Source organism: Rhinoraja longicauda, chromosome 35 (genome assembly GCF_053455715.1).
Source record: "Rhinoraja longicauda isolate Sanriku21f chromosome 35, sRhiLon1.1, whole genome shotgun sequence".
Lineage (NCBI taxonomy): Eukaryota > Metazoa > Chordata > Chondrichthyes > Rajiformes > Arhynchobatidae > Rhinoraja > Rhinoraja longicauda.
In genome coordinates, this window is record NC_135987.1 from 18057313 (window position 1) to 18073063 (window position 15751).

At 45.2% G+C, this 15751-nt stretch overlaps 1 protein-coding gene across 3 annotated transcripts in view; it reads right to left on the reverse strand.

The window, feature by feature from the left end:
• Positions 1–15751, reverse strand: part of LOC144609998 (calcium-activated potassium channel subunit alpha-1) — a 594620-nt gene that overhangs the window by 186600 nt on the left and 392269 nt on the right. For all 3 annotated transcript variants that reach the window (XM_078428430.1, XM_078428427.1, XM_078428428.1), the window contains exons 10-11: positions 7126–7236; positions 1679–1784 (exon numbers count right to left, since the gene is read on the reverse strand). In XM_078428430.1, the coding sequence (XP_078284556.1) occupies positions 1679–1784; positions 7126–7236 (217 nt within the window). The remainder of the gene's footprint in view (positions 1–1678; positions 1785–7125; positions 7237–15751) is intronic.

Here is a 15751-nt window from a genome sequence, read left to right on the forward strand (position 1 = left end):
TGAACATCGACTTCTCCAACTTTAGATAGTTCCTCTGTCCCTCTCTTCCCCTCCCCCTTCTCTATCTTCCTGTCTCCACCTATATCCTTCCTTTGTCCCGCCCCCCTGACATCAGTCTGAAGAAGGGTCTCGACCCGAAATGTCACCCATTCCTTCTCTCCTGAGATGCTGCCTGACCTGCTGAGTTACTCCAGCATTTTGTGAATAGTAGCCTTTACACTGTTTCAAAGCTTTACACAAGTAGATGGTAGGTTTGTGAGATATAACAAGATGATAGGTTTGGGCCTCATAATGGGGACGAGGTGTGGGAACACTACAGGGCATTAGATGTGGGCACTTAACAAGTAGCATAACAATATATAGTTTCACGGCAGCAAAAACCTAGAGCAACAATATTTTTGTTGGCAGTGGTCAGAGTTTTTCCACGGTCTTTTACAACTTTGCGTTGTGACTCGTGTCGAAGGAACTGAGTGAGGAAGAGACACAATACTAACTGCAAACTGCTACAATCGCTGGCTCCCATCTGCCTCATGAAAACAATCAGCTTCAAATCTCAGACGCTGTTGGGAAAGGCCGGGGATGGTTGGGGTTGGTGTGTAAAATTGCAAGGACCAGTTTGATATTCCTGCCATGGCTGGAATCAATATTGTCCTGTCCTGTCTCAGTCACAGGAGCAGCAAATAGTTATGAAGTTTTCAAAATTAAATCTTTTGTTTTATCTTACAATCTCTATCTCTTTTAATCTTCCAATCTTCACATTCCTCTTTATTTCTCCTTCCAGTAAGAGAGAAAGTATTCTCACAGACAGAGATTTAGTTTAGTTTAGTTTATTTTGGAAATACAGTGCCGAAACAGGCCCTTCAGCCCACTGTGCTGTGCCGACCAGCGATCCCCGCACTCCAATACTATCCTACACACACTAGGGACAATTTACAAGTTTACCAAGCCAATTAACCTACAAACCTCTACGTCTTTGGAGTGTGGGAGGAAACCGGAGATCCTGGAGAAAACCCACGTAGGTCACGGGGAGAACGTACAAACTCCTTACAGACAGCACCTGTAGACAGGATCGAACCCGAGTCTCTGGTACTGTAAGGCAGTAACTTTACCGCTGCACCATCACCCCTCATAGAGCAGTAGCCCAGTCCAATAATCAGGCCATTATTATGGCCTCGAGCACTAGAGGACATAGGTGAGCGGAAAAGATTTATTAGGAAACTGAGGGGTAACTTTTTCCACACAAAGGGTGGTGGGTGTATGGAATGAGCTGCCAGAGGAGGTAGTTGAGGCAGATATCATCGCAACATTTAAGAAACTTTTAGACAGGTACATGAATAGGACAGGTTTGGAGGGATATGGACCAAGCGCAGGCAAGTGGGACTAGTGTAGATGGGGCATGTTGGCCAGTGTGGTCTAAAGGGCCTGTTTCCACGCTGTATGACTCTATGACTGAGCAATTGATCCTGGATAACTTTTCACCGCACCTTGTCTACTTTCCTTACAGTAAATGAGATGCAGCTTTCTAAACAAACCAAGGAGAAACCAGACCACATCCACCCACAGCAGCTGATAAATCAGCAACCAAGGGAGACTTGTCTGAGTTTATTCAAACTTGCTATCCTGGCTGGGAGACAAAACACATCAGAGCACAGAGTCAGAAAAAGGATACAGTCATTACCTTAACTCTGGCGAGATCATGAGGATTCAGGACAGATCCTTGGAAGAATTCCACCTGAGTGAAATGTCTTTTAAAAAGAGCTTCGAGCTCAAGGTTAGGGGAAATGCTGGAGAGAGATTTGAAGAAAAGAATACGAGACAGTTAGTAATTTCAAACACAATGCAAGATTTCAGACAAGAGAATTACTATGATATTGGCTTAGCACAAAATGACTTTTGATTTATATCGGTACACATGGGGCACAGTGACTCCAGGTCACGCACCTGATCCTGACCCAGTTTAGCACAAACGCAAAGAGTGAAAATCACCGTATCCACAAACAATGTCTCTTAAAGTCACCGCTTTGACCAAGCCTTTGTTTGTTTTATAATATCTCATCATCTGGCCAAGTGTCAAGTTTCTGTCTGGAAACACTTTGGGATGTTTCACTGCATTAAGGTTCTCTAAAAATGCAAGTGTCTTGGAGCAAGAGCAAAGCAACGCTTTGAAAAGTTGCTGGGAGGCATATCTGAGCAGAATTACACCATGGGATCACTTCAGCATTTGAGAGGAGGCAGATGTTCACTGCCTTTGGAGCAGCACTGTTTGGTCCCAAGGCAAGGTGCAATCTACAACTGCAGCCCGATGGAGCTTCTGCCATGCTGCTCCAAGCACAGAGGTTTGATCCTGACCTCCGTGATGTCTGCGTGGAGTTTGCATGTTTTCCCTGTGGACACACGGGTTTCTTTAGAGATGCAGCAAGCAAACAGGCTCTTCGGCCGACTGAGTACACGGTGGCATGTGTTCCCCCGTAGACTAGCACTATCCTACACACTAGGGGCAAGTGTGGGAGGAAACCAGAGCACCCGATGAAAACCCACGGGGTCACAGGGAGAACGTACAAACTCCATATAGACAGCACGCATAGTCAGGATCGGACCTGGGTCTCTGGCGCTGTAAGGCATCAACTCTACCGCTGTGCCACCGTGCGGCCATATTTTGTTCGGGAGTTCCGCATTCCTCCCACATCCCAAAGACGTGCAGGTTGGTTGGTTAGTTGGCCGCTGTGAATTGCCCCTGGTGTGCAGGTTTGTGGTAGAATCTGCGGGGAGTTGATAGTAATGTGGTGAACATAGAATGTGATTCATGTAGGGGTATTGTAGATGGGTTGGCATGAACCTGATGGGCCAAATGGGCTGTTTCTTTGCATAGAACACAAAGTGTTGGAGTAACTCAGCAGGTCAGGCAGTGTCTCTGGAGGATATTAATAGTCGACGTTCTGTGGTGGGATTGGTCTGTAGTCAATGCAGGTTCTCTGTGTTAATAAACCAACTTCCTAATAGTGGAGTGGATAGTTGATATTACAGGGCTGCTGTTTTTCAGCTCTAGCGACCTGAGTTCAATAATGCCATGTGTGTCCAGACTCCACTTTCTCCCCTGTGACCAAGTGCGTTCTCTGGGTGCTCCATTTCCTCTATTTCCCAAAGTCGAGTGTGTTGTGGAGGTCAATTGGCTGCCCTAGTGTGTATATGCGGGGAGTTGGTGGGAATGTGGGGAGAATAGGTTCCAGGGAAATTCAGTTGACAGTGGGATCAGCTCAGAGGCTGGATGGACCAAATGACTTTGTCGTAAGAAAATATAGGTATAACTTGGTGATTCAGATCTCTGTCCATGAAAGTATGGAAGAATGTTCGATATGTCTTGAGGAATGTTTTTATTTCCAAGTTATTATTAGGGAATAAAAGATAATTTCAAGTCTTGATTGTCTCAAAAGTTGCAGATCAGAGTCAGGTTCATAGTCTCCTAAATTGAGAAGGGGTTGCTTCCTCAACAGGAAGGATACCCAAACATTTGATGATGCAAGCGTGACTGGAAACAACCTGGGCCAGATTCCTGGTTCAAGCAGTCCAGCTGTGATCCTGGGACCTGTCATCCGAGCTTCACAACTGTCCTTAGAAGATCCTTCAAGGAATCCATCTTTCTGGAACTTGCTCATTTAATTAATTGATTGAGATGGGTCTTGTTGTGGTTCATTTGTACCCATTGGACTCTTAAAAGACCAAAGATAACCAATCACAATGCCCAGTTCATAGCACCTCGGCTCCCTGGAGCGTTCACGAGGATTCTCACTTCCCAGCTAAGACCAAGACCAGAGCTCACACATTCTTTTAGATAGTCAGATGGAAGTGCAGGGACAGAAAGGATATGAACCAGACAGATGGATGTGGTGAATTTAACTTGGCATCATGTTTGGTACAATTATCGTGTGCTGTACTGTTCTACGTTTTATGTTCTTTGTTCCACATTCCGAAATTAGAGAGACATTCTAACAATATGGAGCAGTGAGGGAGATGCCATCAAGATAAATGACAAAGATTTCCATGGCAAAAGCCACACTTGGACCTTGGGGTTACCATGCAGAGGGGAGTGACCGAGGGGGTAGTCTGGACAGTCCTGTCTCCGTGAGACAGGGAGATGACCCATTGTGCCTTTCAATGGGGGATGCTAGGAGAGAAAGGGGAAAATTGCAGGGGAGGATTGAGAGCAAACGCTTGGTTTAAGACATTGTAATCTCAAAACACATTGCCATTTGAAATCTAACCAAGACAGCACCATCCAGTGGTTCCTTGGCAAGCTGCAGAGATTGACAATTGTTTTTCAGCAATAGGGGAATACAGCGATAGACCCTGGGCCAGGTTCTGAAAGGCTCGATCAATGTACTGAGTCCTTTCTAAAAATATAAAATAAAAGTTCTTCGCTCTGTGAGCCTCAAGGGAAAGGGCGTATCCTGTGCCAGGCTTGATACAAGTTCAGAGTGCACGGGCATTTGGTTCATAAGAAGCTTCCTGTGGGAAACTTAAAACACTGGATCTATTCCTTGTAATACTGTTCCTCTTACTCCTCTGTCAGGAGTGGTTCTACTTGCTCCATGTTAGGAGTTACTTTCCTAACCCTGTTTCTTTCCAGCTGTTATCCGGCAACTGAACCATCCTGCCAACACGAGTGCAGTCCTGAGCACTGAGTCTATTCATTGAAGACCCTCAGACTATCTTTAATCGGACGTTACTAGACTTTATCTTGCACTAAACGTTATTCCTTTCATCATTTATCCGTACACTGTGGACGACTTGATGGTGATCATGTATAGTCTTTCCACTGACTGGAGGGCACACAATAAAAAGGTTTTTCACTGTACTCGACACACATGACAATAAACTAATTTAAACTGCATGCTCCATGGCCAAAGCGATCCCGGGCATCGTATGGGATCATAAACCAATCTCATCAATATAAATGTTTGGGAATAGACAGGCTATGGGTTGGATCTATACGCTTTGAAATTAGATTTAAATTCTTTGGATATTAGGGGAAGAAGAGGTGATCTTGTTGAAAAGTTATAAAGATTCTTAGGTGGCGGGGAGAGTAGATGTTGAGAAGTGGGAGAAGCTCAAATGGAAGCAACATGGTTGCATGAGTTGAGGGGTGGTGGAGTGGTAGAGCGCAGTCATTTCCCATCTGAGGTGTGTCGGGACATTTGCTCACAGAGGGCAATGGATGTCTGGAATTGTATACCTCAGGGCATTGTGAAGGATGTTATTGGAGGTATTTATAGAGGAGGTAGATAAACCTTTGGAGGAGCATGGAACTGGGAATAATGGAGAACCACATAGAAGAGGCTAGAGGATAGAGTGAATGTGGAGAGGCTGTTTCCACTGGTGGGAGAGTCTGGGTCCAGAGTTCATAGCCTCAGAATTACAGGACTTTCCTTTAGAAAGGGGATGAGTAGGAATTTCTTTAGTCAGAGGGTGGTGAATCTGTGGAATTCATTGCCACAGAAGGCTGTGGAGGCCAAGTTAATGGATATATTTAAGGCAGAGATAGATAGATTCTTGATTAGAATGGGTGTCTGGAATAATGGGGAGAAGGCAGGAGATTGGGGTTGAGAGGGAGAGATAGATCAGCCATGATTGAAGGGCGGGGTAGACTTGATGGGCCGAATGGCATAATTCTGCTCTTATCACTTATTTAACTTATGAAGATGATATCTTGGATTGGACAACTTTGATCATATTGAACGGCAAGCTGGAAGGGCAAAGATTATTGTTCTTATGTTCCTATTTTCTTATGTTACTTCCATTTCAGGTGAAACGCAATCCAATCCAAGCCCCACCCTGTCTCAGGCACATTCCTCCTCCCACGCTCAAACTGGGCTGGCTTGTCTTCTTTGCAGCCTCTGTTGGTTTGAGGCCCGAGCATTGACTCAAGACTGTAGTCCTTCCCAATCAACAGGAGATGGGAGCATGTGGGGGAAATGGAAACTTCCCGAGTTTGCCGAGTTCAGTGCTAGCCACTGTGGGACTCTGACTACTAAGGAGCCTGGAGAACTACCCAAAGAGCATCCACACGTTGAGAAAAGTCAGCAGTTCCAGATGTTGCTGGGACAGAGATGTTTGGCTCTCCTGCCGAACGTGCAAATCCGGAAAGCAGAAGACTGCAACCGCAGCCGATAAATCAAGTCATCGCTGCTATCAATAATGCAACTCATCGGCATGGAACTCAAATATGCAGCTTCATCTTTAAAATAAATTAAATTTGATTCAAAAGATATTTTATTCAAGAGCCATTGTAATAGAGTCAAACAGCATGGAACAGGACATTTGGCCCACCGAGTCCATGCCAAACATCATCCATCTATTTACACCCATCCCACGTTAACCCCTTTGACCTCTCCTTAAATTCTGATCAACTCTCCCCAGACTCGACATCTTATTGCACACTAGAGGCAACTTACAGTGGCCAAGTAACCTTACAAGCCACAAGTGGAAGTAGATGGAGCACTTGGAAAAAGCACACCTGTTCGTGTATAAGCATAAGTTCATGCAAACTCCACATAGACAACACCAGAGGTTGGGATTTAACCCATTTTAGCATCCACCCCCTACACACTAGGAACAATTTACAGAGGGCCAATTAACCTACAAACCCGCACATCTTTGGGACATGGAAGAAAACCGGAGCACCTGCAGGAAACCCACGTGGTCACAAGGGGAACGTGCACTCCACACAGACAGCACCCGAGATCACAATCAAACTCGGATCCCTGATGCACATTGCACTTGCATTTAGGATAACTCCCCCCCGGCCCGGCCCCCCCCCCCCCCCCCCATCTCTCCTGCCTCCAATCACACAGATTCACATTTACAAAGATTTTAGAAGTCTATCTCCTGGACTAGGAATAATCACGGAACATCTTAGTCAGAAGAAGCGTAGGACAATCGGCCCTCAACTTTGCTCCACCATTCACCAAGGTCATGGCTCATCACGGCCTTGACTCCATCTATCTGCCTTGTCCCCATATTCCTTTAAACCATTGATAAACAAACCATTCCATCTCAGAATCCTGTATAAACAATGGATCTGTCTCAGGAAGAATTCCAGTTTCTCGTGTACGTTGATTCGTTACTTACTTGTGCAGAAAGACTATTTCTACATTCACATCATCTCTGTCTTTGTGCAAGAAGTCCTTGAGAAAATTAGACACACTCTCTAGTGTGATGTGGCCACACACCACTATATGCCTGTTGGGAGTGAAAAGCAGGTCAGGTTAACATTTGGTACCACAGCTAAGATCAAAAGTTATCCCAACATTTGTACATTCTTATAAAAGCACCCACTCCCAATGACACAAAATAGTATTCCGATAGAAGGTGATGGGTATCCGTGCAAGAAGAAGCAGCAGAAACAGCAGATTCCCAACATATAGAAGGCTGTGAATGCAAATTCACCCCTTAATTCAAATTCCAAGATCCCTAAAATGACCTGTGAGGCAGCCGCTCCAACAGGTTTACAGAGTCGGGTTTCATTTTACTCACAGACAACCCAACACGTTGCCCAGGGCAAGAAAAGGAAGCAAACTCCTCAACTCCACTCCAAATGCTGGACTGCAAGCCTGAGGCAGCTGGCAGCAGCAATACTCAGCTTCCTGTGGATGGAAATCGAAGCCCTTCCCCCTGGTATCCATCCTGGGTCGGCCAACCTTTAAAGTTCAAAGTCCATTGGCAAGTTTGAACATTTGCAGTTGTAGAGTCATGGCGTCATACAGTGTGGAAACAGGCCCTTCGGCCAACTTGCCCACACCGGCCAACATGTCCCAGCTACACTAGTCCCACCTGCCTGCGTTTAGCCCATATCCCGTTAAACCTGTTCTATCCATGTACCTGTCCAAATGTTTCTTCAATGTTGCGATAGCACCTGCCTCGACTATCTCCTCTGGCAGCTTGTTCCATACACCCACTACCCTTTGTGTGAAAAAGTTTCCATTGTCTTTTCCCTTCACCGTAAACCTACGTCATCTGCTTCTTGATTCCCCTACTCTGGCCGAGACTCTACCCGATCCATTCCTCTCATGATTTTCCACACCTCTATAAGATCACCCCTCATCCTCATGCGCTCCAAGAAACAGAGTCCTAGCCTGCACAACCTCTCCCAATAGCTCAGTTCCTCGGGTACTGGCAACATCCTCGTAAATCTTCTCTGCACCTTTTCCAGCTTGACAGCATCTTTCCAATTTACGTAGATAATCTCTGATTCTGAAACTTGGCTCATTCATTCTAGATTCCCTCATGGAGGGAAATACCTATTCAGCATCCACCCTGTCCAGCCCCCTCTTATGTCAATAAGACTCTCCTTCTAAACATCAGCAGTATCCAACCAAAGCACCCATATCCAATCAGTTCAACCAAAGCAGAGGGAAACTCTGCTAATCTGGCACCCTTAGGACTTTGGTGATGCCAGACAAGCAGATTTTCCAGACCTTCAAATTAATACCCCAACACACTTTTAATTAATTTTAAAAAAATGTTATAATTAACTTTTCAGGGATCCCAGTGAGTTTAAAGGGAGCACAGGAAAGGGTACCCCAATGAATGTAAAAGGAACATGGAAAAGGGGCCCTGGTGAGTTTAGTGGGAGAGTGGGAAGCAAGACTCTGGTGAGAAAGAAGCCAAGGAGGCATTTTGGAACAAGGTGATATCAAACTACTGGACTTTTACTGTAGCTCAGAGACTAGCCTTCAATTTTGTCAATCTTGAAACCTCAGGTAGCCGAGGGAAAGGGGTGCACTTTGTTGCTGCTGACTTAAACTTGAATCCTTGGCTACCAGATGCATAAAGGATCATCAGCTTCAGGCACACAGAACACAGTTGGTAACCAAAGGTCTGCCACAGGCCCAAAGCTCTAGGTCAAGTCAACTGTTGGCTAAACCTACGATCAAACGTGGGCGTGAAACAGCGCTAATCTCCAATGTGGTTCTGCTGCGCCATCGCCTCACACTGGAGACACGTGAAAGTGGATCAGTCAGTGCGTGAGTGAGCATGAATAATTGGCAGTGTGCATCTGTGTGTACATGCACAAGAGTAAGTGTGTTCGTGAGTGAGTGACAGTGCAAGAAGATGAGTGGGAGAACAAATTAATGCAGCATTAAAGGAGTGTGTGTCATGCCATATACCCTCTGAGTGAAAAAGCTGTTCTTCAGGTGCCTATTAAATCTTTCTCTCCCACTTTAAACCTATGTCCAGTATTAACTAAGACACAAAAAGCTGGAGAAACTCAGTGGAACAGGCAACATCTCTGGAGAAAAGGAATAGATGACTTTAGGGGACAAGACCCTTCCTCAGACTCCAGACTTCAGTCTGAAGAAGGGACTCGACCCGAAACGTCACCTATTGCTTCTTTCCAGAGATGCTGCCTGTCCCGGTGAGTTACTCCAGCTTTTTATGTCTATCTTTGGTGTAAACCAGCATCTGCAATTCCTTCCTACGCATTCCCTTAACTTCGATCAGCTTCCTCACACAACTTTGACCAAGTTACCTCTCCTAACCAGTGTCCATAGGTGTAAACAATACTGGGCGTTTCACCCAAATATAATTAAGGCACACAAGGAAAGTGTCACCATCCTCCCCAGAATTAATCAAATAGTTGGCACCAGAGCTGTTGTCAGGTTGGTGTAAATCAGAGGCCCACCCAACTGCCTTAACAGAAGGCTGGAAGTCACTTGAAGTTGGAATTTACCTGCAGACACTGAGGTACCCAATCCAAACATGGCCATGTTGTTACCCTGACCAAACCAAGCATCTGCAGGGTTGCCAACTGTCCCGTATTAGCCGGGACATCCCGTATTTTGGGCTAAATTAGTTTGTCCCGTACAAGACCACACTTGTCCCGTATTAGTAGGGTTGCCAACTTCCTCACTCCCAAATACGGGACAAAGGGTGACGTCACCGCCCCGCGTGACCTCACCCGGCCACGTGCTCCCGCTCCACCAAAGGCGGCCGCCATTGGTGAAGCGGGAGCACGTGGCCACTGGCTGGGTGAGGTCATGTGGGGCGCGGGGCGGTGATGTCACCTTGTCCCGTATTTGGGAGCGAGGAAGTTGGCAACCCTAAGCATCTGCCAGGGCAATAAAAATGGGAAGTGCAAGATGCAGATTGCAAACGCTAAGCAAGTTTGGGGCTTGTTAACTGCACACCTTGTCTTCTACTGCTGGGGAGTGTGGAATCTATCTTTCAGATAACTCAAGAACCCAAGCAGCAGGAGTAGGCCACTCGGCCCCTCAAGCCTGCCCTGCCGTTCAACATGACCATGGCTGATCTACCCCAGGCCCAAACTCCTCTTCTGTGCCAGTTCCCAGAACCCTCAATTTCCTGATCTTTGAAAAACATCATCTCCCACCTCTTTAAATGCCACCCAGTGATCCAGTCTCCACAATCATTTGAAGTAAATTATCTCTGCTCTCTGTGAGAAAACAATTCTACGCACCTTGGTTTCAAATAACTGCCCTCTTGTCTCGTATCCATATTGACACAAGAAATTGCAGATACCGGTTTACAAAAATAAGACAAAGTGCTGGCGTAACTCAACAGGTCATACAGCGTCTCTGGAGAACATAAACGGGTGACATATCAGGTCAGAATTCTTCTTCAGACTGAAGTGTCCATGTTTTATCCATGTCCTCTAGAGATGCTGCCTGACCTGTTGAGTTATTCCAGCACTTTGTGTCTCGTATCGATTTCCCCTTGTTTGAGATTATCACACAAACAGAACCAACTCAACATTTACCCTCTCTACCTCCCTCAGCCCTTGTTTGCTTCAATAAGATCACCCTTCATTCTTCTAGATGCCAAAGAATGCAGGTCCAAAATCTCATCTTTCATTATAGGACAACACCGACATGCTTGGATCCTGATGAATCTTCTCTGGACTGCCTCCAATGCTAATATTTCCTTTCTTAGAAAAGATACCAGAACAGTACACAGTATCCAGGTGCAGATTGATCAGCAGCCTGAACAATTGTAACAATTCTTCTCCATGGTAAACTCTTTGCAATAAAGGCTGATGTGCCATCTGTCTTCTCCATTGATTGCTGCACTTGGATGTAAACTTCTAGTATTTGTGCAAGGAACATCCAAAGCACCCCACACTGTCACATTAGCAATCTCTCTCTATTTAGATAATGGTCTGCCTATTGATGTTCCAACTGGAATGCATGCCCTCGCATCTTCCCCAACTACTTAGGTTTTCACTCACTCAATCAATGACCTCTACCCTGCCACGCAACCCAAATATCCTCAACAACATGCCCTCGGCAAATGGAGAAGAACGTGCTCACACTTGCTCATTCTCACTATCACACTTCCCATCTCTATCACCCACTCACGCCTGCTCACTCTCACTATCGCCCACTCACACTTGTTTGGTTTCACTATCACTCACACTTTTACTCACTATCACGCTCACACCTGCTCACCCTTACTATAACCCACTCATGCGTGTTCACTCTCACTATCACTCTCTCACACTTGTTCACTCTCACTGCTGACTGCTCGCACGTGTTCACTCTCACTATCACCCACTCACACTTGTCCACACTTGTTCAGAGCACCTTAGGCAACAGGTACAGTGACATTTTGGGGCCATAGAACATAAAAATAAAGCCCCTTGAACCTACTCTTCCATTCACTAATATCAAAACAGATATTATCAAGAGATTCATCTCCCCTCTACTTCCTCATTCCCATAAACTTTAATTCTCCTATACATAATAATCCACCTATTTCATCATTAAATATACCCAATGATTCAGCTTTCATAGACCTCCGGGGTTTGAGAATACCATCAATTCTCAACCCTCAGAGAAGATATTCTTCCTCACCTCCATCATAAATGAGTGACCCTCTAATTCTGAAATTGTGCCCCCCTAACTCTGGATTCTTCCTTCAGGGAAACAACTCACATCTCCCATGCGAAGCTCTCTAGCAACCCTACATCTTTAAATTACATCCTTTCCAATTTATCCAAATTCTGCTGAGCCCAATATCCTTGACCTTTGCTCATACTGTACATCAACCCTTTCATCCAAGATTTAACCAGGTGGATCTTCTCTGAACTTCCTCCAATGGAGGTTTATCCCATCTTGAATGAGGAGACCAAAACCGTCTGTATTGCTTCAGTTGGTTGTCTCCCCAAGCCCATTCTTCCGCAATGCATCCCCCATTGCAGCAGTCTGACCATTCATGAGCAGCTAAAGTAGCAAATATCAAGAGATTCTCTTTCTCATTAAAGAATAGAGAATGTTTCCAGATAGGTGGCATCAAATTTAAATTAACAGAAATGGTAAATTTGCATTCACAAGTATTGAATCACAGATTCCAAGAGGAACAGAATGAACCAACAGGCCAGCAATGTAATAGCATAACTGGGATTGATGGGGAAAGGTGGAAGGAACTGGAAAGATATTTGTTTAAAAGCACAAAATTGGTGTTGTAATCCCTGGACACGCTACTAAGGGAGTATTGATTCATTCTTATGCAGTGGGATGATCAGACAAGTAGCCATTAAACTTAGGTCAAAACATTCCATCCATTTTCTAATTCAAATATCCAGGGATTCAGAACAATAGTCAGTGGAAGTGTATGGCGGCCAATGACCTTTTATAATTGAACAGAACGTTGAACAATGTTTAGTTGTGTGAATCTGTGTAACTGACTAGAAGATACACGCTCTTCTGAAGTGATCTGGTTATTGAGAGGTGACTGATTATTTGGAAAACGTGACGTAACTTTCACTGTCATTCGCGGTGTCAGATACACCTGATGTAAACATCTTCAATCACACGGAACATCATTAGGAGCAAAACCAGGAAATATTAGTTCTGCTTGGGTATTAGCTTCACTTCCTAGTATAGAAAGTAATGCTCGTGTATAATATAATGAATAACAAATCAAAGGCCACTGTCCACGGTGAACCTAATTTTTGCTTGGTTCTGATCTCTTTAGGTTCGACATCAGCCAAATCTACTCCATGCAGACCTCGAAAAAGCCACTGTGTTATCTGTTCAACAGTGAGGAACTCAGTGAGGAGCGAAATGATTTGCTGCCCTCCCTCCGTACCATTCTCTTTCATAGTTGGCTGAGATTGGGGAGGATCTCACTGACAGAGTTGGGTCCTGGACATGCATTGGTTAATCACACTGGCAAGCCCGTATAATCTTCCCCCAGTTTTCACCAAATTGCCCTGCCGTCCTAATGTGTTGGGGGAGGATCACTGTCGGGATAGAATCACTTTGAAATGGTAATACAAACCAGATGAGTTGGCCAGAAGAGATTGCTTTTGATTATTTTGCAACCCATGATACATTTCTTGCATATTTACTGCCTTCCTCAACTCGGTAGATGACAGAACGCAGAAGGAAGTGGCTCTGGCAGCGTGCGGGGATTGGCCACTCAGGGAGAGCTTGAAATCTGCTTGCACCATCACTGAGTTGCCACCAATTGTTCTCCCTGTAACTCCAGGGTTCCAATTGTATGTAAAGACCCACAGGGGCAGTCATTACCACTAATGGAGGCAACATGCAGGGACATCTGAAGAAAGGTAGGCAGACAACCACCTTTGCACCAGGTGGGGATTCAGATGTATATCCACAACACACTGAAATAAGTTCTTGAATAGTATCGTAAGGTTTGTACATTCATGTAGCGCCAGGCACTAAACACACAGGCACAAGAAGCCCACCCAGAGTAAGAGATATAACTGGACTGTCAGAAATCAGCGCACACTCTGAAATACCCAACATTGATTGCCGTTCATCCATCACAAAGGCATCAGGTCAAAGATTGTGGAGGAAGTGATTTGGGTAATGTTATGTAAGTAGGTGCTTTCTTTGCACTGACAACTATGTTTCAGATGCAAAGCCATTGTCACCAAAATGATGGAGGGTAGAGGAGACCTCAGTCTTGAAAATCTGTTCCATAAAGCAACAAAAGGACCTTTACCATAGAGGAGGACTACTAGCAACTGAGCACTGACTTCCGCTAGTCAATGATCATCTCAAGTGCAATATTTAACCCACTCTCTCTTGCGGCACTAGCTTAAGCTTAAGTTTTCATTGAATTTCACCCACGGGCAATTTGGAGACTACAGGAAAGTACACATTTTGTTTCTAAACAGAAGTAATTCCCAGAACGTCAGCATCACTGGCAATGCCAACATACAGCATGGAAACAGGTCCTTCAGCCCGCCTTGTCCACGCCGCCCAAATTATCATACTGGGCTAGTCCAGTTGGTCGATAGGCCCCTGAACCTTTCTTCTCCATATATCTGTACAATATCTCCTTCTGTTCTCCCCATCCACTCAAGATAAGACAGTACTACAGAGCTTTGACCTGACGCATTGTTTTCCTGGCCATTTAACCATTCAAGAGCCACCTTTTTACAAAAGATTTGAGGCCGTGGATTCCACTTAGATCTAAAAGTTATAGTCATATAACTTAGTTACAGTCATACAGGAGGGAACCAGGCCCTTCAGCCCAACTCTTTCATGCCAACCAAGATGCCCATGTACACTCGTCCCATTTGCCTTTATAATCTCACCATTTAGAACTGAGATGAGGAAAAACTTTTTCAGTCAGAGAGTTGTAAATCTGTGGAATTCTCTGCCTCAGAAGGCAGTGGAGGCCAATTCTCTGAATGCATTCAAGAGAGAGCTAGATAGAGCTCTTAAGGATAGCGGAGTCAGGGGGTATGGGGAGAAGGCAGGAATGGGGTACTGATTGAGAATGATCAGCCATGATCGCATTGAATGGTGGTGCTGGCTCGAAGGGCCGAATGGCCTCCTCCTGCACCTATTGTCTATTGTCTATAAACCTATCCTCTCCATGTGACGATGGAGTACGTTATCCTCACCTCTCTTTTCCTCAAACAATCAATTCAAGACCATGGTTTATATCCTGGAATTTTAATTGCATAATCTAATTTATTCTATATTATATAATTGAAACTAAATTAAATTTATCCATGAGGAGGCAGGATAAGGTCCATTTCTATGTCACTTTTGAATATTGTGAAAGAAATGACCAAGCATTTCCAATCAACACCCACTCTTCCAAACCCCACACAAATTCCACATCGGATCACCCCCTTGTATGGCATCCCTCCCCAGCAACATTCCTTTTGGAGCATGGTGGGGGAACTTTGACCTAATGTCTGGTGAGGTGATCGAGTGTGGGCGGCTCTGGGGCAACATGGCCTGACTCCCACACTCCCAATCTAAGAGGCCAGTGAGGCAGGTAAAATATTTATCTAAATCCTTGGCAACTTCTCTATCTGCATTAACATCACCCTCGATACCACCCAAATCCCAAACAACCCCTTTCCCCATCAGCTGACATGTGATTCCACCAGTCAGATCTCTAGTTCCTTCTGCCTTGCCCCTCATCTCATTCTCTGGCCACTCTTCCCCACCCACCAGCTGCTCCCTCTCCCCTCACTGCTCCTCCCATAAACAATCACCGTGGTGAGCCCAGATTTTCCGTCTCTTGTTTCGCCCGCCAGCCTCAGGAGAGAAAGAGCAGGAAGAACTCTCTCCAAATCGTCCAGCTCTGTTGGGCTTCGCAGCATGAGTTTTGACGCAGTGAGACAGCAGCCAAATCATTTGCCAGCCCAGTGTGTCTACGCCACTTCCGCGTATATTTGCAGACACATTCGAATTTCAAGACTGAGGTGGAGAGGGCGGGCTGGTGAGGAATGTTTGCAGTGAGT